A 25,115-nucleotide genomic window follows, 5' to 3' on the forward strand; every position below is an offset into this window, starting at 1 on the left:
TTTACCTCATTCCTTCTCGCCTTCACCTGCCACCTCGCGATGCAATGGACCTCGTCAACCTCACGCCAAGGCAGCGCCAACTCTACTCCACGCCTCACACCAGCAGTCTCGGCGATTCATAGCGCCCTCGCCTCCCCCACAGCCCCACTCAGTCGCGCCGCTTCGCCCGGTCTTCTCCGTCTGCCCAATGCCAGCCAGAAGACGCCCGTCGTCGAGGTTGAAGATGATGCCTTCGCTGCTGCAACCGCCGCGGAGGATCTGCCTGGCTCTACCCCGGATATGAGCCAAGATGATGCGGGGAGCTTCCAGGCTCGACTGGCTGCGAGCTCCCCGGCTCCTCCGCTGCAGCCTACGTCTACTGCACCAGAGGCTGCGTCGAGCTCGTCATTCCCCGGCGGGAGCCTATCGCATCGACTCGGTGAGACGCTCGTCATCAGTGGCGGCTCAGGTTACAACGACCTGCTAGGCGCAACACCCGGTAACACGACGTATGTCCTACCCATCTCGGACAATGTGAGTGCGAGAGGAGGTGCCAAGGACACCCCCGCAACGCCCCTGCTGATCCTCGCGACCTCGACGCTGGCAGGGCGGCTCCTCATCGGAAATCATCCGCACCCTCTCCGGCCCCTCGATTGGAGACATTCGCTCCCGTCTGGTCCGCCTGATCCCCCTCACCACCTCACCTCGCCTGCCCGGTCGACCTGTGCCCCCAGCGTCCAACGACGCCCTCCACGCTCTCCTCTCCTACCGCCTCCCCACCACCGGCCGCACCCGCGACATCAAAGCGGAATGGCTTGACATCCTCGAAGGGCGTCATCGCCTATGGCGGGGAATAGAAGCGGACCGCAAGGAGGTAGTACGCGGGATGCTCGTCCACTTGTCGTCGGAAATCCTCCGTCGCGCACATCGCAACTTCAACCTTCGCGGGCTGAGCATCGGCAATGCCTTCCTCTCTGCGGCGCAAAAATTCTTTCGCTCAATACAGTCGGCCATCTTCCTCTTTTCGGCAACGACCCTCGTGGCGGGCAGCGGGAGCAGTGTGCTCCCTTGCATCAATACGAATCATACGGCTACGATTGCGGCCGAGTTGGAGGATGGGAGTACCATAGTTGGGCAGTGTGAGATTTCTCATCCAGCGAGGCCGGCGCGCCAGGGACCAGCAGCAGCGCAAGGGGACAAGACGATGTCCCCTTGGACACTGACCGTTCCCCCCTCGGGACTGGAGACGCCTTCGTCGGTCATATTCGATCCCCTCGCCAACCTAGGCTCGGACTTGGGAGCGGCACTCTCTCGCTCACGCGTGGATCAGGGGCACCGTTGGCAGGAAGATCGCGTTGGTGCGGGGAGGAAGACGGTGGGCACGCTGCAAGACGGGCTGGAGCCGGATGACGATGATGCTGCGAGTGAGGCGGGCAATGATGGTGGCGAGGAGGACGACGATCAAGACTCGGAGGGAGAGACGAGTGCGGCTACGGGCGGAAACATCGTGTTTTCCAAGGACAAGGGAGAGGAGGTTCCGCTGCCCAGTCGTATCAAAAGTGCGTTGCGCAGCGCATGACGTCTCCCTCGATGCTGACCTTGTTCTCCCCCACCCGCACGCCGCACGCCGCGCGCCTAGATCTAGTCTACATCAACTCCTACCGCAACGTCGTCTGGCCCGCCCCGAACATGTCCTACCTCTCCTCGCTCTCGCGCTGTCGAACGCTCATCTACTCTTGCGGCTCCCTCTACACCTCTCTCATCCCCTCGCTGGCGTTACGCGGCGTGGCCACATCCATCGCTCACTCCCCCTCGCTGCGCTACAAGATCTTGCTGCTCAACACGACGAACGATCGGGAGACGCCTGGGTATACTGCGCTGGATTTCGTGCGGGCGATTGGGCATGCGCTGAATATGAGCGATCGGCCGCACGAGGAGGAGGGGCAGGAGGAAGGGTATAAGTCGCGTGATTTTATTACCCACATCGTCTACTATCCACGAGGGGAGGTCGTGCTGGACCGGGACAAGGTGGAAGCCATGGGAATCGAGTGCGTGGCGGTGGGCGGGCACGCGAAGACAGCGCCAGCCAAGCCGCCAAAGTTCACCGAAGAGGACGTGCGATGGGCCCTGGACCGGATCGTACGGGAAGCCCCGCCGCCACCCACCAATGCAGGGAGTCGACGACCGAGCATCACAGGCGAGGCGGCCGCCCCTTCACCGTCACCATCATCACCGCGTCATCGGATGGAAGGCTTCACCTACTTGACGCTCAACTAGCGTCACGCTTCCACGCCCTCTTCCCTGCAATCCACGTCTCCTCGACGCGCGCGGTCACCAGGCCCTCTCCACCCCCTTGCGCAATGACATCCACGTCCAGTATCGCAAAATCGGCATACATCCCCGCCTCGAGCCTGCCCACCTTGTCCTCCGCACGACAGGCATAAGCCCCACCCCTCGTGGCACCCTGCACGGCCTCGAGCAGCGGGAGGGCCCACTGCGGCTCCGTCGGCGGGAGGCTGGCATCGCGAGGCGCCTTGCGCGTCTGGGCGACGTACAAATTCTCTAGCGCGCTATAGGCTGTAGTGGGCGCGTCGGTACCCAGCGCCAGCTTGACGCCTTGCTGGAGAAAGTCAGAATATGCATACGCTCTTGTGCAGCGTTGGTGTGGGTCCTTCTCTCCACCGAGCTGGGCGCGCCAGTTTCCCTGAACAGAGGGGCAAGCATGCACGGGCTGGATCGACGCAATGACCCCCAGCTGCGCAAGGCGGGGCACGCTTGCCGCGCGTGTGAGCTCGAGGTGCTCGATGCGATGTCTTCTAACGCCCTCGACTCGCGGGCCATTGGAGCGCACGGCCGCCTCTATGCCGTCGAGGGCGTTGTCCACGGCCAAGTCGCCTATGGCGTGGATGGCGAGCTGGAGGTCCAGTGAGTCGGCGAGGATGCAGACGGGTGCGAGGCGGGAGAGGGGCCAGATGGGCTGCGTTAAGCGGCCTGAGGCGTAGGGTTGGTGGAGAGCGGCGGTGCATGAGTCCTGGTGGGGCGGGGCGAGGCGGGACGAGGGAGGGAGTATCAGCTTGACCACGCATACATCGCCGCGCCTCAGCACCCACAATCACGCCATCCCCAATGATCTTGATGCCCGTGATGCGCAACCAGTCCGTACACCCCTCTGCCTCCAGCTCGGCCTGAAGCTCTTTTGCCCTCCGCACCTGCTTCACATCCTCTTCCTGCGTCCCCGTCGGCTGGACGAGCCAATGTGCCACAACCCTGCAGGGCAACCTGCCCCCTCTCTCCCTACATATCCCACGCAACAGCCGCAGATCGTCCTCATTCATGGCCATATCCACGACTGTCCCGACTCCCTGCTCGAGCCAGGAGTGTAGAGCGCGTAGCAGCGTGGCAGAACGTTGCGCATCGGTGTAGAGGCGGGGAAGGTGGGACCAGACGTACGTGAAATGAGCGGATTCCTCGAGGACGCCAGAGGGGAAATCGATGCTACCCCCGGGCGGTGCAGGCGTGTCCGGGGTGATGCCGAGGGAGGACAGGGCGGCCGTGGAGAGCCAGCTCTGCGTGCGTGCGGGCGTGCGGATGTGCAAGAGGAGGCAGTTAGCTACGTCAGCTGCTCTCACGGCGGGCTACGCGTCTCACGCTATGCAAATCCCTCGCCTCAACGACGATCCCGACTTTGCCCCCTTCACTGCATTCATCCAACCATTCCCTCCTCATGCCATCTTCACGCCCACGTCCAAGCATCTGTGGAACGAATCGTTTTGCCTGGATACGCAGCACCTCCCCCCGGTCCCCACCAGCAGCAGCAATGCCATCTCTCAACCGTCCTTGTATCTCCTCGAGTGAGGAGCACCCATCCAGATCCACCTTCTCCAGGCCGACGCCCTGCAGGGATATGTGGACGTGCGAGTCAAGAAAGGTAGGGAGGAGGAAGCGATTTCGAAGGTCGACAGTCTGGGTTTCGGAGAAGGCGACAGCTTGGGATCGCACCGCGTCCTCATCGCCTACTGCGAGGATCTTACCGGAGGAAGGGTCGCATAGGATGGCTTGACCCTGCAGTGATGGGGAGGATGGGGAGGAGCCCGTGTAGATTGGGCCGTTGATGAAGAGGAGATGTGGGGAGGACATGGCGGCGGCGACGACGACGACGACGACGAGTGGCGGGGTCAAGAGGGAAGAGGGACGAAGCGTGAAGCGCGAAGCGCCGGCGCACGGCGCACGCGACATCAACTCAACGGCAACGACGGCGGTCGGAGTCACGCCGCGCCGCCTCAAAGTGGAGAACAACACTTTCGCTGCGCCACGTGGGGCAGAGGCTACATCGAATGAACGCGAACGACGCAAAGAGGGAGAGAAATGCTCATTTAGTTCTCACGCCTTGCCCCTCGCGCCACCACTCGCCATCGCTTCACCCTCGACTGCATCGTAGAAGCCGTCCGACGAAAGTTGGAAGCCTGTGTACGGGCAGTGTGCGGGCGAGGCGTCAGTCAAGAGAGGAGAGGATGAGGGCGAGGTAGCGCCCGCGTCTGCAGCTTGAGCGCACTCACCACTGCTCTCCCACCCATCCATGCTCGCCTCTTCTTCGCGGGCTTTGCGTCTTCTTTCCTCGTCCACTGGATCACTGACAGCGAGAGGGTGCGACCCCTTGGCGACTGACGGGGTAGGCGGCGCGACGAATAGAGGCCTGCCCTCCGCCTCCGCCTCCTCCTGATCATTCATCGCAACGCGACTATATCCCTTGCCCTGCCCCTCCTCCTCCTCGCCATCCTCTCCACGCAAGCCCTGCTCCTCCCTTTGCTCCTTGCGCTTCAAGCTGCGATACTTGATGTAGTTGTACGCCGCAATCCCGCCTATGGCTATGCAGAGGCCCGTGATATTTACGGGTGTGAGGCGATCGTCGAATATGACCGAGGCGAGGATGACTGTTAGGACTTCTTTGAGGATGCCGGCCACGGAGAGGGTCACGACCGAGGTGCGTTGGATCAGGCTGTGAGGGCGGGAAGGAGCAGGCCTCGCTCGTATCAGTTTCGGATCTTCACTCTCCCTCTAAGCCCTCTTCTCCCCGCGCGTACGTACGCATACTCGCTCAGGCTCATGCAGAAGGCGAGAAAGCCAGGGAAGAGGATCATGGCGAGTGTCTTGATGAGGTGCCAAAGCCCATTGTGGAAGCCTTCGGAAGCAAAGATTGCTCCCCAGCTCTCAACGATGCTGGAGGTGACGAGGAGGAGGAGGGCCATGGGCGGGCAGAGCCAGAAGATTGTGGCGACTGGATTGTTCATGCCGAGCTTCTCCCTGGGGGGCGAGAGTGAGGAGCATGAGGGAGGGGAGCAGTCAGTGGGGGGAGCAAGTGGGCGGGTAGACGGAGGGCTCGCGGTACGCACTTCTCTAGCAGCATCTGCGTGAGAGCCCAGCGCAAGCCGCCCATGCATGATGCGAGGAGCACCTGGACCGCTCCAATGACCACCAGCTCCGTCTCGGCGGAAACCATCATGATGACCTGCGTGCGTGAAGCAGATCAGCCTTGAGCTGACAGCGTACCCATTCGGGGTTCCTCGGCCCGCAACTCACCCCAACGGTGATGATGATGATGACGGCCACGAGATTCCACCTCAGTTTCTCCAGCTTGAAGAGAAAGGCGAACAAGAGCACAAAGACGAGGTTGGACGACTTGCACATCGTGTAGAGGGTGAGGGTAATGCTCTTTAGCGACGTGTTGGACAGGCCGATATCCAGCGCCGTGGCTAGGGCGCAAGGGAAGACCTTTGATCTGCGGGCGGGAGTCCTCAGCATTCAACACGGGCTATCCCCCGCCTCTCATTGCGCGCACTCACATCCAATCCTTCCCACTGGGCCTCCTTCGTCTCCCGTTCGGCTGCCGCGGTATCAGCTCGACGTTGCCGTTGCGGTCGAAGAGGGCGAGGAGGGAGGCGGCGATGCTGAACTGGACTATCATGTGTATCGAGGTGACGAAGATCGGGTAGGGCAGAACGCGTTTTGATGGGTCAAACCTGCGCGCGTGGTGCGGGGGGATTGCGAGAGGCGGTGAGTCGAGGGGAAGGAGGTGCTAGGGGACGTCGAGGCAGACGTACATCCACTTGTTGTAGACCGAGATGAGCCTGCGCGCGAGGGGTGCGATTAGCGAGATGTTTCAGCTGCGAGCGAGCGTTGCATGCTCACATTGAGAAGAAGTCTGAGCACCACAACGCAGCAAGCAGGGTTCAGCCATCGTCCCGCTTCTCTCACCCTCTTCACGCGCACTTACACCAGCTCAATATCAACGCCCCCACCACGACGCCCCGTTTCCAGAATTCCTCCTGCGTCTTGATCCTACTCGGCTGAGCTAACATCCTAATCTCCTCCGGCTCCCTCCTCAACAAATGGCTCGCAGAGCGCAACAGTGGAGTGGATCTCTCCGGCTGGTCGTAAGGGTACTGCGGGGGAAGACGTAGCCGACCGCCAGAGAGGCTCTCCTCTTCGTCTCTATACCGCGAGGTTGACGAGGAAGATGCTGCCACTGCTTGCGCCGCCGCGTTTGGCGCCTTGGGACGGTCCATCGAAGAAGCTCGCGGAGGAGGACGAGCAGCCTTGCGCTCGCTGCGCAGTCGTCGTGAGGACGACGAGGAAGAGGAGGAGGAAGATGCTGAGCCTTCTGCCGAGGACGACGAATCCTGCGAGTCTCGCCCAATGGAGTGATGCGGCGCCTCCCTACCTGACGGCGGGTAGGAGGACGACGGGGTCATCGAGTGGAGCTGCGACACGACGTCGCGATGAGGAGGATGAAAGGGCGTAGCGCGGCGTGGCGTGGACAAAGGAAAGGAAAGTGCAGCGCAAGAGCAACAGAAGCACAAAGGCGCCCACTTGATTGTGCTTGCGCCGCCGCCGCCGCCGGGCCGAGCTTGACCCCCGTCGTCCCCTTGTCTCTGTCCCTCGTCCGCGCGTCCGCCCGTCTCTTGGCTCACACACGCGCAGCAGGGATGGCTCGTGCGCTGCAGGGGCGCTGAAGCAAGAGGAAAGCATCGCAGCATCGCTCGCAGCATTGCGATTCTAATACAAAAAAAAAAGCAGACGAGTACGAAGGATAGCTAAAGTTCCGTCAAGGAAGGAGCACGTGTATACGCGAAGGGATGGCTGGGGGTATATTCTCGCTCGCCGCGCTGCTCAAAGCGCCAGCAGTGCCCACCGCTGCGCCGCATCGTTATGGTCCTTGATCTCCATCTGTCCAATCTCTCCCTCTATCCCGACATCCTCATCACCGCGCTCGTCCCCTCCCAGATCAGCATAGTAGTGCCAGCTGGAACGCCTGTCGAGCTTGATGGCCGACGTGTACGGGTTGATGACGCGGCCCAGTGCGTGATCGGGCGAGGTGATGTAATTTTCGTGCTCCCCAGCCGCTGAGACGCCCTTCTCATCCACGTCGGGCGTACCAGCTTCCTCACGCTTCTCGCGCGTAGGCATCGGCTCGAGATGGAACGACGTGTTCAACAGCTTGGCGATAACGCTCGCGCTACGCGATCTCCTCCTCTTGTGCGTCTCCTCCTTTTGCCTCGCGTAGTACTTCTCCGCCTTCAACGGATCGTACCGACGTCCAACGGCGCCGAGCTTGCCAAAAGTCTCGCTGGCCACGAGTCCAACGAGGAGGACGGCGTACGCCGTGAGGAAGTGGGTGTTGGGCATCTCCTCGTTGAGCGGGATGACGGCGAACCCGGCGCTCACAACGAAGCGGAGGGCGATGCGCGCATGGTAGGGCCACTTTGCGCTACCTGCCTTGTCGAGGTTCTTGTGCAGTAACCCCAGGATGGCAATCACGCCCAGAGAGGTGGCCATGGACCCGCCAAAGAACCATCGAACACCTTCCTTGGAGTGAACCTCGTGGATGAGGCCAGGTAGGGCAGAGGACATGAGGATGAGGGAGCCCGTGAGGACAAAGTGAGCAAGGTTGAAGCTGATGGCCGTGAATGGGTTGCGACGCAGTGCGTGCACGAAGCAGCGGGAGCCATCCGCGTCAAAGTAGAGCCAGATGAGGGTGAATCCCACGATGACGGCGAGGACGGATCGCCCGTACTCCTGGCTCAAGCCGAGGGAGTCGGGTTCCGCCTTGAACGTCGCGTTGAGGATAGACTCGCCGATGACTAGCAGCGTGAAGAGGAGGGAGCGCTCCATGCTGTGCTCGACGCTCGTGACGGGAATGAACGTGTCCCCCGAATGGCCGTGACGTTTGGCCCTGCCATGCCAGAACTGCATCGTGTACGAGATGCCGAACCGGAAGAGGATGTCGCAGACTATGCCGGCGACGAGGAGCCAAAGGAGCATGGCCGGGTCGGCGACAGGGATGGCAGGGATGGGCAAGTAGATGGCTGCGAGGCAGACGGTGGGCACGATGCTCAGCCACAGGGAACGGCGGAAGCGCGGGAGGGCAATTCCGTAGACGAAGAGGAGGAGGACCTTCAAGAGTTTGGAGGCGAGATTGAAGACGCCTGCTGCGATGATAGCCGAGAGATACCCCTCTGCAAACCAGAGGCCCGTTTTGCCTAGAGGTACGGCGAGGAGGGGCAACGACTCGTCGCCGGCGCCGTGAGCGAGGTGAGGGGAGGATTCGGAGGAGGACTCGGCGAGGGTGAGGAGGGCCATTCCTTCGGGCACGATGCCCTTGTGCTCGCTGATGATTTCGACGGCGGTTGCGTTGGCTGTGTACCCCTGTGTGGCGGCGGAGGCGGCGGCGAGGGAGATGATGAGGTGCGGTGATGAGAGATGGGGACGTGCGGCGATGAGAGATGGGGAGGTGAAGCGATGAGAGATGGGGAGGTGCGGCGATGAGAGATGGGAAGGTCAGTCTCAAGCAGCGCTTCCAGATGAGCGCGCGCTACTCACGATGAGGAGAAGCATCTGGAGGAGCAGGTAGAGGCGACACCACACGTCGTCGAGGCCAGAGGTATTGATGTAGGAGCGCACGTCGAGCGCCACGCTGTATGCTGGGTAGTAAATGAGTGCGAACTTGAGGAGCTGGAGAGCGCGACCTGACTCGGCTTCACCCAGGCCGTCTGCGAGTTGGTGGATGATGCCCTGCGCGTGCGGCGAGAGAGAGGACGTGGTGAGCAACCTCGCAGCTCGCAGCAGACGGCCTGTCATGTCGTGTGGCTGCCACGCTCACTCACCACAAAGCACAAGTCGAAGAAGAGCTCGAACCGCGAGCTTTCCCTCTCAAATTTTTCGCGATAGATGCGCCCATCGCTGAGGAATTGACGAATCACCGGCCGGCGAAAGAGGTGGCTCAGGCGAATAGGCTGCTGCTCGTCGTACACTTCAATGAAGGACACGGCCGGTGCCCCATCCTGGCTACCGGGCTTCTTGCGCCTGCCGTGTGCGAGCTGAAAGATCTCCGACTCGTCGCGCACTTGCTGCTGCTGGCTGTGGTGTTGTGGGTGGTTGTAGGCTTGCGCTGATGAGGCAGATGAGGAGGACGTAGGCTGAAGGGGGGCGGGGGAGGGTCGCACCACCTCCTCGGGTTCGGCAGTCATCTTCTCCGTGTCTGGAAGCATAGCCTTGCCCACCTTCTCGTCGCTCACGGTGCTGTTGTCAGTATCGCTTCTCTTGGGGGCGGGTGCGGGCTCGTCCTCGTAGTTGAGGGAGGCGGGTCGAGGCGGGGTCGAGTCGATGGTATCCTCGTGGTGTGCGTGGTTCGCGTGGGCGTGGTGGACGCGGTATCGTGTCTCGACGAGGGGATAGTCTGGCTCTCGTCGTGCGTGAAAGTTGCCAACGAGGTTCGGGTCCTCGATCAGGGCGCTGTCCTGGCGACGAGGCGAACGCCCAGGGTCGGCGTTGGTATTGTTGCTCATAGCGGCGTCGAGCTGGCGAAGGGAGTGGCAGGAGGTCCGAGTCAGGCTGGCACAGGACGGCGCGTGGAGTCAGCGGCGTGGTAGCAAAGGTAGGATGGGGGAGGTGTGGGAGCAAAGGTAAGATGGAAAGGCCGGGGGGCGCGCGGGGGGAACGGGAAACGGACACGAACGGGCAGAAGGGGTGGTGATTATGAAGGTGAGATTGAGAGATCGAGAAGGAGATTGAGCGGGGGGGTGCAGCAGCCCTTGACCAAGGCTGTGCGTGCTTGCGTGCGTGCATGCGTGCAACTAGGCAATTTTTGGCATCGTAAAGACAGGAGGAGGAGAGTGAGGAGCAACACCCGCACACAGACGCGGAGAGAGAGGAAAGCTCCGACCTCGCCGCCGCCGCCGCCGCCGCCGCCGCCGCCGCCGCCGCCGCCGCCTTCGAGATTCGAGTGTTGGACCGACCGGACTCTGGATGCTCTGGCTCTTCTGGCTCGACTCGATCGCGGACCCACAGGGGGGCGCGCGCCCACTCACGACTGGGGCTTGGCGCGCTGCTGCCTGATTTCTCACGGACATTGGGCGCTCAATCTCACGGGCATTGAATTAGCGTTGCGGGTAGGCGAAGAAGACGGGAAGGCTAATCGTGGAAGGCGTAGAGCACCCAGAGACTGGGAAGAGATCCAAGTCACAATCAGGCTAGCACGAAGGATGAGGGCAGGGGTGAAAGATCATTCACCCGCTCGAGCTAGCAGAGGGAGTGAGCACGATGCGATCCCGCTAGCAGGGCGAGGTAGCGAGCGATGCCACCCTTCGCTTCGCAATGAGATAGGGCAGCTAGCATGCGATGGCATTAAATGGCTCTGATAGCTGCCTCGTTCCCTAACGCCGCCATAGCACCCGTCTATCCCCGCCGCACTCGCCCCGCCGCTAGAGGGCATCGCGACGACGAGGCGCCGCACGCAGCACGGCATCCGTCCTGAGGATGAGCTCGCTAGCCTCGCTCGCCGACAGAATCACCTGCCTCTTCAACTTGTAGCTCTCCGTGACACCGCGCTCCACCATGCTCGTAACCGTCCCCTCGTCCAAGTTGAGGCCAGCATCCGTCTGTCCCTCCTGATGCGCCGCCCTCAATCGCGATACGAGGTCGCTCGCGTCCAGCCCAGCATTGGTAGCCAATATGGTAGGGAGCTGTCGCAGGGCATGCGCAAACGATTCGACGGCCAATGCCTGCTTGCCCGGCGTTCTCCTCGCCACCTCGTCCACACGCTTCGACATGGCCATCTCCGAACAGCCGCCACCGAGGGTGGTGCGCGTCTCCTTGACAGTCTGCGAAAGCACAGCGAGGGCGTCGTGGAGGGATCGCTCCGCCTCGTCGACCATCTGCGTCGACGCTCCCCTGAGGACGACGGTGCACGCCTCTCCCGCGGCCACGCCCGAGAACTTGATGAGGCGGTCCTCGCCAATGATGACCTCCTCAATCACATCGCAGTGTCCCAGCTTGACCAGCTCCGGGTGGTCAAATGTCGACGCAATCTCTCCCCCAGTGACAAGGCTCAGTCTCTCCACCCCTTCAAAGTCCGCATGCTCAATGCTCATGATCCCGCTGTCGGCGAGAATGGCCTCCGGGTAGTTGTAGATGAGCTGACGGTTGATAAAGCAGTTGATCCCGTGAGACTTGATGCGCTCCACCTTGGCCTTCATCTTTTCCCTCTCAGCGCGCTCCAGCTCGGCCAGCTTGCCTGTGCCCTCTACACGGACGCGCGCGCCAAAGACCTTGATCTTGTCCGTGTCCATGGAAGTGTTGGCGATGAGGATCTTGGCGTTTGTCATGCGCTTTGGGCAGTTGGTCCCGATGCGCTTGTCGAGGATGAAGCCCTCGTCGAGGTAGCTGGGTGCGCAGAGACGGGGCGTGTTAGCTGGCCTGGCGTGGCGTAGCGAGGCGTCGCCACTCACGAGTCTGTCAGCTTGCCGCCAACTTTCTTGATGATTTGAATGTTCTCGAGGTTCGTGGAGCCCTTGAGACGGAGCACGGCGTCGACTGCGAGGTTAGCGAAGTAGTCCTTGTCTGCAGAGAGGACCTTGGATGAGAGGGTGGTACGGGCGATGTTCATGAGGTCTTGGCGGAAGAGGTCTTGGTCCTTGCTGTAAGCGTGGCAGACGTGGACTGGTTAGCACCTTGCACGTACTTGCTCCCCTCTGCCTCGAACGCACCCATTGTCCTTGGCCGCCTCATCTAATGCCTCGAGTGCCGCCTTACTCGCGATACGATACCCCTCGACGATAGTCTGGGGATGAATCCTCTGCTCAATCAACTTCTCCGCCTCTCTCAACAGCTCTCCCGCCAAGACGCAGACAGTCGTCGTCCCATCGCCCACCTCGTCGTCCTGCGTCTTTGAGATGGAGACGAGGATCTTGGCCGAGGCGTTGTCGAGTGGGATTGACTTGAGGATCGTGGCCCCGTCGTTTGTGACTGTGATCTCTGATGTTCCTACAGATTGGACGAGCTTCGACATGCCCTTGGGGCCGAGCGTCGTCTTGACTAGGTCGGCGAGGGCTGTCGCCCCTACGAAGGCCGAGAGGCGAGCAGACTCAGCGCGCTCTTGGGTGCCCTGTCAGCGTGATGTAGCGTCGACGAGGTCAGCCTGGTTGGGGACGACTTGCTACTTATGCGAGTCTTCGCCTCGCACTCACCTCATCAGCAAAGATGGGCGCAGACATGGTGACTAGGCTGCGTATCGAGGTGCTTGCAAGAAGAAGTCGGAAGAGCGTCGCAGCGTCGCAACACAACTCTCAATGCTCAACCCGCTCGCTGCTTCCACTCCAACTCTTTGTCCGCGCGCGTGGCTGCCCCTCGCCACGAGGCTTGCTCGTCTCCACCGCTCCTCGCCCACTCTGCATCCGCCCGACTGGCTCGACTCGCGCTTGAGCCCGCCCGCCCGCCGCATTGACCCACTGACAGGACATCACATCCGCTCGCGATCGCATCTCGACATCCTATCCATCCACACGACCTCATCCACGGAATTCGACCCTCTCATCCCCTCGCAACGCGCCCAGCATGGCAGCGCAACTCAATCGCCTATTCGCGCAACGTCTCGCTATCACGACGACCGCTCGCACTCTCCTCCCCCCGATCACCGCCGCACACGCGTCTTCACGCGTAGCTCTGCCACTCGCCGCGCCCGCCATCTCATCCTCGTCCTCCTTCGCTACAGCCGCTGCCACGCAAACGCAGACGCCAGCTCAGAAGAAACGCGCCGCAGCAGCAGCAGCGAGGGAAAAGGAGCGCGCACAAAAGGCAAAGGAGAGGGAGAGGGCCCGGGCGGCTAAGCTCAAGGAGAAGGAGAAGGTCAAGGCTGCAAAGGAAAAGGAGAGGGCCAAGGCGAGGCTGGCCAAGGAGCAGGCCAAGGAGGCCAAGAAGCTCAAGCCATGGGAGCTGCTTGATGCAGATGGAAAGAAGGGTGGGCAGCGCGGCGGCGGGGCGTAGAGGCCATGCTGTAATGATTCGCGTGCTAACCAAGACTCCCCCTCTCTCGCGCCGCCAGTTCCCCTCCCTACCGAGACCCGCCCTCGCATTCAGAGCGCTTGGATTCATTTCCTCTTGCAACGTCTCCCCACCCTCAAGTCGGAGCTGGAAGCAGCTGATCCATCGTGAGTCGCAAGGCGCTGCGCGCTGCGCAGGCTCCAGCTGATCCCCCCTCGCACTCCGCTGCCCGCAGCCAAGTCCCCATCGGAGCCCCCGCCGTAGCCCGTCGCGCCGCTGACGAATGGCGCAGCATGTCCGACTCTGCAAAGGAGCCCTACACATCCGCAGCCGCCCGTCAGATCGCTGAGCGTCCCGCCAAGCTGGCCGAGTGGGAGGCCAGCCTCACGGCGCAGGATCGCGCCCGTATAGCGGCGTACAATCGCCATCTGGGCAAGGTGGGGGGCAAGAACCAGATCAAGATCACGCGCGACCCGAAGCGACCTGTGAAGCCTGCGACTGCTTTCATGAGGTTCTTGAGTGCGAAGAGGGAGGAGTATGATCAGGAGGGGGTTGGGAGGGGAGTGCCGCAAGCTAGAAAGGCGGGCGAGGAGTGGAATAGGCTAGGCGAGGAGGCGAAGAAGGTAAGACGGGCGGGCGCGTTGCGTACTAGCGTTGCGAGATGAGCTGACGATGCGACTCCCTCCCCCCACTCTTCGCAGACGTACGAGGCTGCCTACCAGGCTGAAATGCCTGCTTACAAGGCGGCCCTGGATGAGTACCTGCGATCGACGACGGTTGCGGCGTAGTCGTGCGCGGCGCGCGACGCGGCAGCGACAGGTGTCATCTAATGTATTGAAGGCGGTGTCTGGCGATTCTGAATCTATCCACTTCTGATTGCGATGCGTGACACTGCGATGAGTGTGGAGCAGGCGGCGCTGGGTGTTGCTTTTGCTCGCCGCGGTGACGCACGGATCCAGCGTCGAGCGGGCAGACACAGGCACGCGGCCAAGGCGGGGCGGGGCGGGTAGGCAGGCGGGCGGAGTCGATGGCTGCGTGAGGCGCCGCGTGAAGGGGCGGCGGACGAGGGAGCGAGCGAGCGATGGAGGGAGCAGCGCAAGCGACTTTCATTCCCTTCTTTCATTCTCGTCCGCATCCCCCTCTGTCAACCCTGCTCACCACGCGCCTCGCCCCGCCATGTCATCACGGCGACGACGTGAGGCCAGCGGCACCAACGCCCTCAACGCCAATGGGGGCAGCAGCACCGGCGGCGGCCCAGGCTCGGGCACAGGCGCAGGCTCCTCGTCCTCCTCGTACCTGCAACCCTTTTCAACGGCCGTCTCCCAATCCCTCTCCTCCACGCACGCCAGCTCCGGCTCCCAATACGAGTCGACGCGCCTCCTAGCCGATCTGGCTCCGCACATCATGAAGCCCCGCATCCTAGCAGCGGCAACAAACGCCTCCTCCCACGTCACATCCGCCGTCTCGTCCAACGCCCTCGTGGGCTTCCTACCCATCCCGCTCAGCTTCAAGGGTCAGGGCTTCTCCCTCGTACAGCCGGCACGCAATCTCGTACGAATAGGCAACGCGATACGACACGGGCCGGTGACGAGTAACGATCTGCTGGCGTTGGAGAGTAGTCACCAGATTTTGGCCGATGCAGCGTTGAGTATGACGGCTGGGTATGCCGACGAGGAGGAGCACGTTGCACTGCGAGCCATCGAGGGGAAAAAGGGCGAGCCGTCGTCGCCTTCTCAGATCTCACTGCTGCGCGGTTTCGAGGCTACGATCCCCTCTGCCACGCTGGGAAGGGAGCGTCGGCGCAAGGAGCGGGCGAGGGAAGGTCCGCGTATGGGACTCAAGACGATGGGCGATCGAGCGCGTGGCCTGCTCACCGATGTAGGCGACGATTCTCTCGACGACGCCTCGTCCGCCAACGCAGCCTTCGTGGACCGCGAGAAGCGCAAAGAGCAACGAAGCCAGCTACGCGCGAAGCACAAGGACGTCCCGCTGAAAGAGGGGGATCTACTGCGCCAGGAGAGCGAAGTGAAGCGCGAGAAGGAAGATATCGATATTCGGCGCCGACTCCTGCAAAAGGAAATTGCGACCGTGGACGTCAAGATTGCGGAGCTGCAGGCAGTCAAGGACGGACTGACGGGCAACCTGCTGGGGTTGAAGGAGGAGGAGCTCGAGTTAGACGACGAAGCGAGTGGGATTGCAGAAATGCTCAGCTTGCAACGCCATCGTCAGGGCATGCCTGGTGCGGCGGGCAAGGTGGCTGCAGCAGCGCACAAGCAGCAGCGCGTCGTCACCACCCCGGCCAGCAGCAGCGATTCGACTCTTAGCTCGCGGCGTCGCAAGGGCCCCATGTTCCTGCCCAGCGAGCACGATGAGCTCCCTTCTGGCGTGGCATTCATGACCCTTGCGGGCCACACGGCACCCATCTCCTCGCTCGACTTTTCAGAACCGTACGGCGCTCTGGTCACTGCGGGCGGCGAAGGGGATGCAACGGTGCGCGTGTGGGACCTCTCTTCTGGCACCCAGGTGGGACTCCTCCGCCACGATGCGGTGGTCAAGGCGTTGCAAGTCGAGGACGAGCTGTGCGTTACGGGCGGTGCTGATGCGAAGATTAAGATTTGGGATCTGAGGAAGGTCGAGGACTGGGAGACGCGCCTCGAGATGAAGGCGAATGGGGAGTGGAGCGACGAGCCGCAAGTGAGCCGTGACGACGGTGAGCGAGGTGGTGACCGTGAGGGCACACGATCCCGCGAATCCTCGACGACGACGGCGGCGGCAGACTCGGAGCGAGACCCGCGCCTCTCAGCGCTCGAGGGACATAGCAAAGAGGTGACGGCGCTGTACTTTGATGAGACATGCCTCGTCTCGGGCGCAAACGACAAGACGTTGCGTCAGTGGGACCTCAATACGGGGCAATGCGTATTGACGATGGACATCCTGTGGGCCATCAGCAATCCCTCCGCCTCACAAGCCCTCGGCGAGTACTCCCCGCCTGCCGCGCCCGCTTCGCCCGACTTGCCCAGCTTCTCCTCGACGGACTCCTTCGGCACACCGTCGCGACGTCATGGCGGTGGTGGCGGCGGGAGCAACATGGCGCGCAGTGCCGTCTCGGACTGGTCTGGCAACTTCTCCTTCCCCACCCCAGCAGCAGCCGACGGTAGCTGGGAGCTCTATACCGACTTTGTAGGCAGCTCAGCCATTCAATTCTGGGGGTACGCCCTCGCCTCGGGGTCCGCCGACGGTGCGGTGCGCATGTGGGATATGCGAACTGGTCAATCCCACCGCACCTTGCTAGGCCACACCGCCCCCGTTACGTGCCTTCAGTTCGACGAGACGCACGTCATTTCGGGGAGTCTGGACAAGAGTGTGAGGATATGGGATCTGAGGACGGGGGGGATCAGCGAGACGATCAAGTACGAGCATGGGGTTACGGCTTTGCAGTTCGACTCGAGGAAGATCGTGGCCGCCACGGGCGAGAATGGCGTTGATGTGAGTGCAGCGCAGCGTACAGAGGCCAGCTTGGGCGGGCGAGGCAAGGAAGCTGACTATTTCACTCCCCCCGGCGGCGCGCGCAGATCTACAATCGCACGACGCTGCAACACTCGACGCTCAATGTCAATGGCCACATGAAGCCCGTGGAGCGGCTGCGCTACATGGACCGGTATGCTGTCAGTGGGGGCAAGGACGCCGTCGTGAAGGTATGGGCGCTGTAGATCGCGCGTGCAATGCAATGCAATCGCGCAATCACGGGAGAGTAGCAGGTGAATGTCTCGAGCCTCATTCGATTGAACGCAGAGCTCGCTCCAGGCTGGCAGGCAGCGTCTCGTCTCCGCCCCTCACACCCCACGAGACGGCGTAGCAACCCAGGAGCATCTGAAGCTCTTCCACCTCGTCCAAGCCTTCGATGCGGTTGATCCTGTTGCGCAGAGTGGGGGAGAGGGACGACGAGTAGATGCGTGCGAGGGAGAGGGAGGAGGCGCGGCGCGGCGTTTGCGTAATGGCAGGGAGGGAGAGGCCAGCCTGGAGTCGCTCGACGTGCGAGCTTGTTGTGCGATACTGTCGAGCGCCGGAGAGGGAGAGACCGCGTGTCTACGAGCGCGCCAATCAGCATCATCGTAGCAAAACGATTCGTCCCCTCGCACGCTCACCTCGAGGTTTCGCAGCATCGTCTGCCCGAACTTGCCCATCATCGTCGCCCCTTCGTCTGCTCCCTCGCCCGCGACGCACATTTCGTAGCACACGGCAGCTACGGGCGTAGTCTCTTCCATCCTCCTCGCAACGGCGGCCAGTACATCGACGGATTCCTGTGGCGGCATGTATGAGAGGACGCATTCTGCGAGTATCAACGTCGGGCGAGAGGGGTCCAGCGAGGTGAGAATTTCCCCCTCGTCTGCCAGTCGACGCAGATCGCACCCTCGCAGCGCGTAGCGAGGTGAGAGGAGCCCGCATCGCTCGAGCGTAGGCTCGCCCAGAGGCTGTGAGAGGGCAGGCTGTCGTTGGATCGAGGCAAGCTTGCGGGCTGTCACGCTGGAGAAGTCGAGTTCGAGGTAGTGAGCCAGGCGCGGCGAGAGATTCGGGTCTGCCTGCGAGCGAGAGGCGAGAAAGGTGTGAGCATACATCGAGGGGCGCTGCGGGACGGCGGGCGCACTCACTGCTATTCGCCAGAATCTCGAATCGCTTCCTGCCCCCAAGCTGACAATCTGCGCCTTCCCTCCACTCGATGCCAGGAAGGAGGCTACAATCCGATCAATGGCCGTGCACCTCAAGTAGGTCCCGATGTTGATGATCGGCGGGCGATGCAGCGTTGGCGGGGGATTCAGGGTTGGCGAGTGGGAGGACGACGACGAAGAGGCAGGCGGCCCGGCGTAGAGTAGCTGCGAGAATGGCTCCTTCTCTAGGTAGCCCGCCTGAATGGCGCTCAGACGACTGCCGATGGCATCATTGTCCGTTGATCGGATCGAGTCGTCTTCGTGGCGTTTGCGTAGCTCGAGAGCCGTGGGTGTGGAGGAGGAAGACGAGGCTTTGGCGCCGCCGCCGCCCTTGCTGCGGGGAAGGCCGAGCGTGAGGCCGCCTGATGCCACAGGCTTTGATGATGATGAGGAGGCAGCGAGATCTGATGAGGATGTGGACGCCGCAGGCTCAGCACAGGGATCTCGTAGTGGGGCTGACATGGCGCCAACACGAGAGCGCGAAGAAGAGAGCGTCAAGGTAGGCAGGAAGGGAAGGGACGGAAAGGCAAGTGTTGGACGCCGTTGAGCGTCTCGAGCTCGAGCAACCCTCGCCAAAAGTCGCCGCCCTGCCGTGTCCGCTGCCTTTTCCTCTCGACAACCTCGTCCCGGCTCACCGCGCCCTCCTCGCTGATGCTGGCGCCCCTCTGGCGGCCAAGACTGAGCGTAGCAACTTCGTCAGCATGGCCTCTCCACGCCCCACACGCCTCGCTCAACACCTTTGGCATGGCAAAAAAGGCAAAGAATGCCCGCCATCGCGCCAATCGACGCATAGGTCGGGCCGCACGTCGGGACCTCGAGGACGCCTACGTGACGGCTCGCAATGACGAACATGTAGCGCAGTCACTTGGCCTGCCCTCTACACCTGGCGGATGGCTGACCCGCGCTGCATTCAAGCTCTTCGAGCTGGATGAGAAGTGCAGATTCCTCACGCCACAGGGCAAACGGCAGACCATCCCGAAAGTGGTGGTGGATCTGGGAGCCGCACCCGGGGGATGGACGCAGATGGCTCAGTTCTTGATGAAGAAGGCGAAGACAAAGGCTGTGAGAAGTGCGGCTGAAGGAGACGGGGACTCGCGCGGGTCGATTGCTCCCCCGACTCTCTTTGCGCTGGACAAGCTTCCCCTCGCCCCCGAGCTAGCATATCAAGAAGGGGTCAACTTCATTCAGGGGGACTTTCTCGATTTCGAAGTGCAGGATCATCTCTCTTCGCGCATCCATGCCGTCACAAACATCCCGCTCGACCAGCCCGGTGTAGACGTGGTCCTGAGCGACATGATGGCCAACACGTCGGGGAATCGCATTACGAATACGGCGGCGTCCCTCTCCCTCGTAATGGCCGCTCATCACTTCTGTCTGCGCAACCTCAAGGTCGGACCGCACTCGTGGCTGGTCATCAAAGTGTTTCAATCGGAGGAGGCAATGCGATGGCGCAAGGCTGTGCTGGAGCGTTGCTTCGATAGCGTGGGGACGCATCGCGCAAAGACGAGTAGGGTGACGAGCCCGGAGGTCTATTGGGTGTGTAGGGGTCATCGTGGTGGCGGCCACGGAGCGTTAGAAGAAGCGGGAAATCATGAGAGCGGCTTTTAATGAGCGAGCGAGGAGTGGGCGCGAGCGAGGTGCGGGCGCGAGCCAATGGTTCAGCGAGACGAGCGGCCCGCTCGTTCCTGACGATGGCCGTGACGGAGCTGCTACGCGGATCGTTTGGCGGCCTTACGCGGGTCGTTTGCCGGAGCTCTTACGTCGTTTGCTCTCGCAACGAGCGACGACGCAGCGACGACGCAGCGACGACGTGCTGGCAAGGCAATCTCGACTCTCGCTCTCTCTCCCCCTCATCCCATCCTCCTCCTCGTCAACCCAGACCTTGCTACAACTCCCACGCACCCCTGCCTATCCTCGCTCGCACTCAGATCCTCCTCGATCTAGTCAATTCCCCTCGCCGCTCCGCCCCTCACCACGCCTCGCCACGGCTCGCCACGCCTCGCTGCCCCTTTGCCCCTGCCTTCGCCACGTCTGCGCCTGCTCTGCGCTCTGCGACTTCATATCGCCTCGCCTCGCCTCGCCTTCGACTCAGCAGCATCAGCCAGCCAGCCGGCCAATCCTTCGCTCGCCATTCACGCCCACGCCCACGCACACGGCTTTGCATAGAGTCGCATCGTGAGTTCGCGCCCGCACACGTCACGCCGCAGCTGCAGCTGAGCTGACTCGCCCCCCGCGCCCCTCGCCTCCTCGCCCCTCAGATGACCACCCAAGTAGTCAACAACGCCACGACGGCTGGGCAAGTTCCTGCCGCCCCTCGCAGCGTCATGGGCCCGCGCCCCGCCACCCTCTACGGCACAGCTGCGGACACGAAGCTGGGCGTCACCACGACGACGACGACGACGACGACCGCCGCCGCCGCCTCTGCCGCCCCTCCCACCTCCGCCCAGACTACCGCCGCGGCACCCACTACGACGGTCGTTGCCCCCAACCAGACGAACGGCAGCCTCTCGAGCGGGACCATGTCCCCCGGCATCATGACGGGCCGCCCCGTCTTTGGAGGCGGGCGCGAGGAGGCGACGCATCATGCTAGTCTCTTCATTGGAGATCTTGGACCGGAGGTGAGCGTGTGCGGCATTGCTACACCGCCAGTCGGCAGTCTGCTGATTGTCTTTCCCCCGCGACACGCGCCCGCGACACGAGTAGGTCGACGATGCTTCCCTTCGTTCGGCATTCGAGCGCTTCCCCACGCTCAGCGAGTGTCGTGTCATGTTCGACCCTAACACGGGGCGATCTCGTGGATATGGATTTGCTTCCTTTGCTGATCAGGAAGACGCTCAGCGCGCCTTGACGTGAGCGTGCGCGGCGAGAGGTGACAAGATTGAGCTGACTCCTTTTCCCCTCGCCACCACGCCCGCCCAGCACCCTCAACGGCGAGTGGCTCGGCACCCGCCCTCTGCGCATCAACTGGGCCAATCAGAAGACGTGGGTGTGAGTGCGGCATAACGGTAGGGCGCGGCGCTCACTCACCACGATTACTTCCCTGTTCCTCGCCTCGTCTCGCCAGCCGCCACCACCGCAGCGCAACGCACGACGCCTCCGGTGTCCCCCTCACCCTCGAGCAAATCAGCGCCTCTGCCCCTGCGCACAACACGACCGTCTACGTGGGCAACCTCCACCCCATGACGACGCAGCAAGACATCGTCAACCTCTTTGCCGGCATCGGTTTCGTCCGCGAGGTCCGCCTTCAGGCCGAGCGCGGCTACGGCTTCGCTGTGCTCGAGACGCACGAGATTGCCGCCTCTGCCATTCATTCGCTCACGGCCGCGGGCACGCAGCTGCAGGGACGTCCTTTGCGTTTCAGCTGGGGGAAAGACAGGAACGAGGGAGTGCACGCCCATGCTGGGCTACATAACATGACTGCGATCCCCAACGTCTTTGGCAACCTGGTGCGTCGTGTGCGCGCGCACGCCAACCCCGCGCCTCCGCTGCCTCACGACGCTGACTTGTCGCGCCCTCTATTCCTGCGCAGGTGTACACCGGCTTCCCTCAACAGCCCCTCGCGTATGGAGCAGGCTTTGCCCTCCCCACGACTGGGTTCGGCGCCCAGGCCCCTCCTGGCGGTCCCACCTCCCAGACGGGCGCAGCCGCCGCCGCAGCTCTGAACGGCGTCTTCGCCCCGACGACTCCCTACGCCGCTGCTGCCACTGGCGCTACGGCGGGCGGCGCACCTCACGGCAGCACGATTGCGATCAACCCCTCGCTCGTGAACCTGCAGGCCCTTCAGCATCACCAGGTCCAGCAGCATCATCAACAGCAGCAAGTCGCCGCCGCCGCCGCTGCCGCTGCTCAGGCTCAGGCACAGGCTCAGGCTCAAGCCCAAGCTCAGCATGCCAATGGAGCTGGAGGGGCTGGCGGTGCGGCTGGAATGGCTCATCTCAACATGGGCTTCATCCCTGGTCAGCTCCACGCTCCCCCTAATACCGTCGCCGCACAGCAGCATCTCGCTACGGGGGCCACGCCTACCACTCCGGGCGGGAGCGTGACGTACACGCACGGCAACGGGGCTGCGGCTGCTTCTGTTACGGCTGGGATGCAGGGCTTGCAGATGAGCTAGGCGTGCGGCGTGCGACGTGCGACGCCAAGCCCTACGCTTCCACACACCAAGAGACCATCACCACTGTCTATTGCTGCGCTACCTATCCATCCATCTCCGTGACAGAAGCCTCGCCTTCTCTCCGCTTCTTCTCCATCCCGCTTTTCCTTGATATGAAGCCACTTCCCCCTCTGCGATTCAATGAATTCACCATTGCCACTCGCGCGTGCGTGCGTGCCTTCTCGTCTCTGCCGGCGGCTCCCGTTGCTTGCCCGCCCTGAATCGGACGCCTCGCAGCGTGGCCCACGCTGCGCCGAGGTCAACGCAGGGCGGACGGACCCTTTTCCTCAGCTTCGGGGCGGCAAAAGTCGACGCCTTCGCTTTCTCATCATCCTGACCCACCTCATCATCCCACCCATCTTCCAGCTCCGCAACTGCTTCTTCGCATCTTCCCTCGCTTTCACATAATAACCAGCAAGCAGCTTGGTGCGAAGGCTGCACGCGATTCGCCTGGCAGCAAGAGGGGACAACAGCGGCGAGACTGCACTCGGGTGCCCGTGAGCTGGAAAGGCGCCGAGGGAGGACGAGGGGAACGAGGGGAACGAGGCCCACTCCTTCCTTCGACTTGACTAGGTAGCATACAATGTCCAACTCCTCTGTCGCTCTTGCCCCCAGTCTTCCCCGTCCCATCAACATCGTGTCGTCGTCCTCGTCCCCGTCGTCATCCTCTTCTCCTCCTCGCGGCACCACCGCCAAGACGCCAGCTCCTTCAAACGCGAATGGAAACCTGCCAGTGCGCGCATCCTGCGATGAATGTCGACGTCGAAAGCTGAAATGCGATGGCAATCGGGAGGTCTGCGATCGTTGTAGGACGGCGGGGGTGGAGTGTCGATACAGTGAGTGTCGTGGGGCATCCAGCGTGCGAAGAGGCTCTACGCCTTGCTGACCTGCTCTGACTCGCTCGCACAGACATCCGCGCACGTATCGGCCGACCCAAAGGCACGACAAAAGCGGTGATCGCTAGGGCAGAAAGTAGTGGGAGTGCGAGTGCGGGCAGTCCAACAAACGTCAGCATCGCTTCACCGCCCTTGAAGAGACGGAGATCCAGCCCACCCTCTGCTGCTGCTGCTGCTGCTCCTGCTCAGCAGTGCGAGGATCCCTTCAAGAGCCTGCTCGACGCTGCGCCAATGCCTCAAGCGTCCAGCTCGGCATTGCCGCTAGACCCTTTCGCGAGCGCCACCGGCGGCAGCAACGAGCCATCAGCCTTGGACTCACTCGAGCTAGCAGCCTACCTCGAAAGCCTCGATCGCGTCAAGATCAGCTCAAGCGACGGCTTGACAGCAGGAATGCTCTGCGGGGGCAACGAAGCCGGCCCAAGCGTGTCATCGCTACTTGGCCAGTCTACCGCCGGCGCATCAGGATCGAGCGATACGTTTCCTGCTTCTCTATTTGGCGGAGGTGGCGTCCCCTCGAATCTGCACGCTCAACCACCTCCTGCAACGTCAGGCGATGCCTCTAGCTGGTGGGCAGGAACCATCCTGGATGAAGCGGTCAGCTATGCGGTTCCTAGCGACTTGAGCTGGTGTCACTGGAACCTCGACGAGGGGCTCATGGGCGGCGGGGGGACGGGGACGCAGCAGCAGGCGCAGCGGCCGCAACAGGATCGATATGCCAGTCTAGACCCCTTTGCCCTCAATCCGCAGCAGCAGCCACAGCCACAGCCACAACCAGCCTGGCCGCGTGGACCGCAAGATGGAATGGGGTCGGGAAAGATCAGGACAAGGGAGGGGCAGACATTGCAGGGCGGAGCGTGGCCGGCCACGAATGAAAGTGCGGATACCTCGGCCTTCACTGTTCCCCCTGCGCCAACTGCGGTCAAGTCGTGCTGCTCCACGTCAACCAAGAGCAAGACTGCGACTGCATCCCTTCGTGCACACCCGCCTTCACGAGCTGCGGAGGAGCCCGTCGCACCAGCAAGGGGTCCCTGTCCCCGCACTGGCGCAGCAAGCTGTTGTTGCGGTGACGACGCAAAGCCGCGCGCGACCAAGTCTGCAGATTCGGCCTCGGCCTCGACCTCTCCACGTGTGCACTGCGTCCCCAACCCCTCGGGCAACGGGTGCACATGCCTCTGCCAGTCAGACGTCTGCCTGCTGCGCGTGAAGCGTACCCTCTCGCCGAGCAATGGCGGCGGCGGCGGTAACGAAGTAGCCGAGGGGGAAGCAGGCACGGGCGCCGCAGGGGGGGAGCCCCTCTCTCTCCATCTAACCCTCTCCGCCTCGCAAGCCATCAGCGCGTCGTGCGCCTGCTCCTCTACGTGCCCTACGTGCGCACGTCCTCCCACCAGCTCCAGCTACGCGGTCGGTACGAATGGTGGAGAGGGCGATGGAGATGAGGAGGCAGCTGCGGCGACGGCGGCGCACAGAGCAAAACGGTACAATGCTTCTCTGCTCATCTCCCTCGCGCTACAGATCTACACGAGGGCGGTGCGGATCCTACGAGATGGGTTCGGGGTGCCACCCACTGGCACTGGATTCAGCGGTGCGGGGGTGGGGGCGGGACTGGGTAGTGCTCCCTCCTCTCTCATCTCAACCTCGCCGGCTTCGCCCTCCTCATCCTCCGGCTCCATCTCATCCCCAAAGTCGGCGTCGGCCTCGGCGTCGGCCTCGGCGTCGTCCGGCGCCCTGCACTCCACCGTTCAGATAGGGAGCAGCTACGTTCCCCGCCCAGCAAACGCACAACGCATCGCCCTCCTTGCCATTCGACTCGAACTGCTCGACCTCGAGGAGGGGATGGCACGCGTTTGGCGGACCGGTGGGGCTCCGTGCGCGGGCGCAGACGTGAATAATAAGGCTGTTGGGGGTGCGGAGGGAGCGGCGTTGCTGGCCCCGATCGACGGGCTGGTCATTTCGAAGCTGCGCGGCCAGTTGAGGGAGATGGTGGGTAGGGTCGAGGGGATGGAACGTGATTGGGATGCACGGCGGGCGAGGGGTGGGGGTGCGAACGGAGCATGATGCGGAGGACCA

At 62.7% G+C, this 25,115-nt stretch overlaps 11 protein-coding genes across 11 annotated transcripts; 6 read left to right on the forward strand and 5 right to left on the reverse strand.

Annotated features, from left to right (window-relative positions):
* Positions 1 to 279: 279 nt before the first annotated feature.
* On the forward strand, positions 280 to 2,256 carry BDZ90DRAFT_223069 (UPF0052-domain-containing protein; the record flags this gene model as incomplete). Its single annotated transcript, XM_025504556.1, has 3 exons — positions 280 to 513; positions 587 to 1,538; positions 1,619 to 2,256. 3 exons carry the CDS (start codon positions 280 to 282, stop codon positions 2,254 to 2,256), a joined length of 1,824 nt encoding a protein of 607 aa, XP_025360276.1.
* A 4-nt stretch (positions 2,257 to 2,260) lies between these two features.
* BDZ90DRAFT_211268 (amidohydrolase 3) lies at positions 2,261 to 4,008 on the reverse strand (the record flags this gene model as incomplete). The annotated part of the gene is made up of 3 exons (XM_025504102.1): positions 2,261 to 3,010; positions 3,090 to 3,545; positions 3,628 to 4,008. Coding segments are annotated over 3 exons (1,587 nt in total), but the record flags the coding sequence as incomplete, so codon positions are not given.
* Positions 4,009 to 4,264: 256 nt separating this feature from the next.
* Positions 4,265 to 6,843, reverse strand: BDZ90DRAFT_234096 (TPT-domain-containing protein). Its single transcript, XM_025506892.1, has 9 exons — positions 6,251 to 6,843; positions 6,166 to 6,178; positions 6,078 to 6,104; positions 5,820 to 5,996; positions 5,557 to 5,755; positions 5,370 to 5,485; positions 5,065 to 5,280; positions 4,536 to 4,975; positions 4,265 to 4,442 (listed from the first exon to the last, which is right to left on the reverse strand). Exons 1-9 carry the CDS (start codon positions 6,726 to 6,728, stop codon positions 4,360 to 4,362), a joined length of 1,749 nt encoding a protein of 582 aa, XP_025360278.1. The 5' UTR covers positions 6,729 to 6,843; the 3' UTR covers positions 4,265 to 4,359.
* Positions 6,844 to 7,146: 303 nt separating this feature from the next.
* BDZ90DRAFT_223281 (hypothetical protein) lies at positions 7,147 to 9,503 on the reverse strand (the record flags this gene model as incomplete). Its single annotated transcript, XM_025504570.1, has 4 exons — positions 7,147 to 7,296; positions 7,486 to 8,682; positions 8,857 to 9,048; positions 9,141 to 9,503. 4 exons carry the CDS (start codon positions 9,501 to 9,503, stop codon positions 7,147 to 7,149), a joined length of 1,902 nt encoding a protein of 633 aa, XP_025360279.1.
* Positions 9,504 to 10,306: 803 nt separating this feature from the next.
* Positions 10,307 to 12,583, reverse strand: BDZ90DRAFT_255491 (putative CCT2-chaperonin of the TCP1 ring complex, cytosolic). Its single transcript, XM_025507855.1, has 4 exons — positions 12,501 to 12,583; positions 12,021 to 12,418; positions 11,763 to 11,951; positions 10,307 to 11,697 (listed from the first exon to the last, which is right to left on the reverse strand). Exons 1-4 carry the CDS (start codon positions 12,525 to 12,527, stop codon positions 10,737 to 10,739), a joined length of 1,575 nt encoding a protein of 524 aa, XP_025360280.1. The 5' UTR covers positions 12,528 to 12,583; the 3' UTR covers positions 10,307 to 10,736.
* A 237-nt stretch (positions 12,584 to 12,820) lies between these two features.
* BDZ90DRAFT_234099 (hypothetical protein) lies at positions 12,821 to 14,133 on the forward strand. Its single transcript, XM_025506893.1, has 4 exons — positions 12,821 to 13,270; positions 13,355 to 13,460; positions 13,529 to 13,916; positions 13,995 to 14,133. Exons 1-4 carry the CDS (start codon positions 12,868 to 12,870, stop codon positions 14,079 to 14,081), a joined length of 984 nt encoding a protein of 327 aa, XP_025360281.1. The 5' UTR covers positions 12,821 to 12,867; the 3' UTR covers positions 14,082 to 14,133.
* Positions 14,134 to 14,402: 269 nt separating this feature from the next.
* Positions 14,403 to 17,381, forward strand: BDZ90DRAFT_234100 (WD40 repeat-like protein). Its single transcript, XM_025506894.1, has 2 exons — positions 14,403 to 16,779; positions 16,866 to 17,381. The coding sequence occupies exons 1-2, from the start codon at positions 14,470 to 14,472 to the stop codon at positions 17,001 to 17,003; spliced, it is 2,448 nt and encodes an 815-aa protein (XP_025360282.1). The 5' UTR covers positions 14,403 to 14,469; the 3' UTR covers positions 17,004 to 17,381.
* Positions 16,994 to 18,519, reverse strand: BDZ90DRAFT_71159 (S-adenosyl-L-methionine-dependent methyltransferase). Its single transcript, XM_025509796.1, has 3 exons — positions 17,943 to 18,519; positions 17,439 to 17,873; positions 16,994 to 17,379 (listed from the first exon to the last, which is right to left on the reverse strand). Exons 1-3 carry the CDS (start codon positions 18,459 to 18,461, stop codon positions 17,068 to 17,070), a joined length of 1,266 nt encoding a protein of 421 aa, XP_025360283.1. The 5' UTR covers positions 18,462 to 18,519; the 3' UTR covers positions 16,994 to 17,067.
* A 224-nt stretch (positions 18,520 to 18,743) lies between these two features.
* BDZ90DRAFT_223089 (FtsJ-domain-containing protein) lies at positions 18,744 to 19,607 on the forward strand (the record flags this gene model as incomplete). Its single annotated transcript, XM_025504558.1, has 2 exons — positions 18,744 to 19,030; positions 19,067 to 19,607. 2 exons carry the CDS (start codon positions 18,744 to 18,746, stop codon positions 19,605 to 19,607), a joined length of 828 nt encoding a protein of 275 aa, XP_025360284.1.
* Positions 19,608 to 19,891: 284 nt separating this feature from the next.
* BDZ90DRAFT_71192 (hypothetical protein) lies at positions 19,892 to 22,154 on the forward strand. Its single transcript, XM_025509797.1, has 6 exons — positions 19,892 to 20,174; positions 20,258 to 20,617; positions 20,703 to 20,848; positions 20,919 to 20,987; positions 21,064 to 21,445; positions 21,529 to 22,154. The coding sequence occupies exons 2-6, from the start codon at positions 20,258 to 20,260 to the stop codon at positions 22,111 to 22,113; spliced, it is 1,542 nt and encodes a 513-aa protein (XP_025360285.1). The 5' UTR covers positions 19,892 to 20,174; the 3' UTR covers positions 22,114 to 22,154.
* Positions 22,155 to 22,735: 581 nt separating this feature from the next.
* Positions 22,736 to 25,103, forward strand: BDZ90DRAFT_281487 (hypothetical protein; the record flags this gene model as incomplete). The annotated part of the gene is made up of 2 exons (XM_025509363.1): positions 22,736 to 22,988; positions 23,062 to 25,103. 2 exons carry the CDS (start codon positions 22,736 to 22,738, stop codon positions 25,101 to 25,103), a joined length of 2,295 nt encoding a protein of 764 aa, XP_025360286.1.
* Positions 25,104 to 25,115: the final 12 nt, after the last annotated feature.

The sequence above is a fragment of the Jaminaea rosea genome (genome assembly GCF_003144245.1).
Source record: "Jaminaea rosea strain MCA 5214 unplaced genomic scaffold BDZ90scaffold_14, whole genome shotgun sequence".
In the NCBI taxonomy this organism is placed as follows: domain Eukaryota; kingdom Fungi; phylum Basidiomycota; class Exobasidiomycetes; order Microstromatales; genus Jaminaea; species Jaminaea rosea.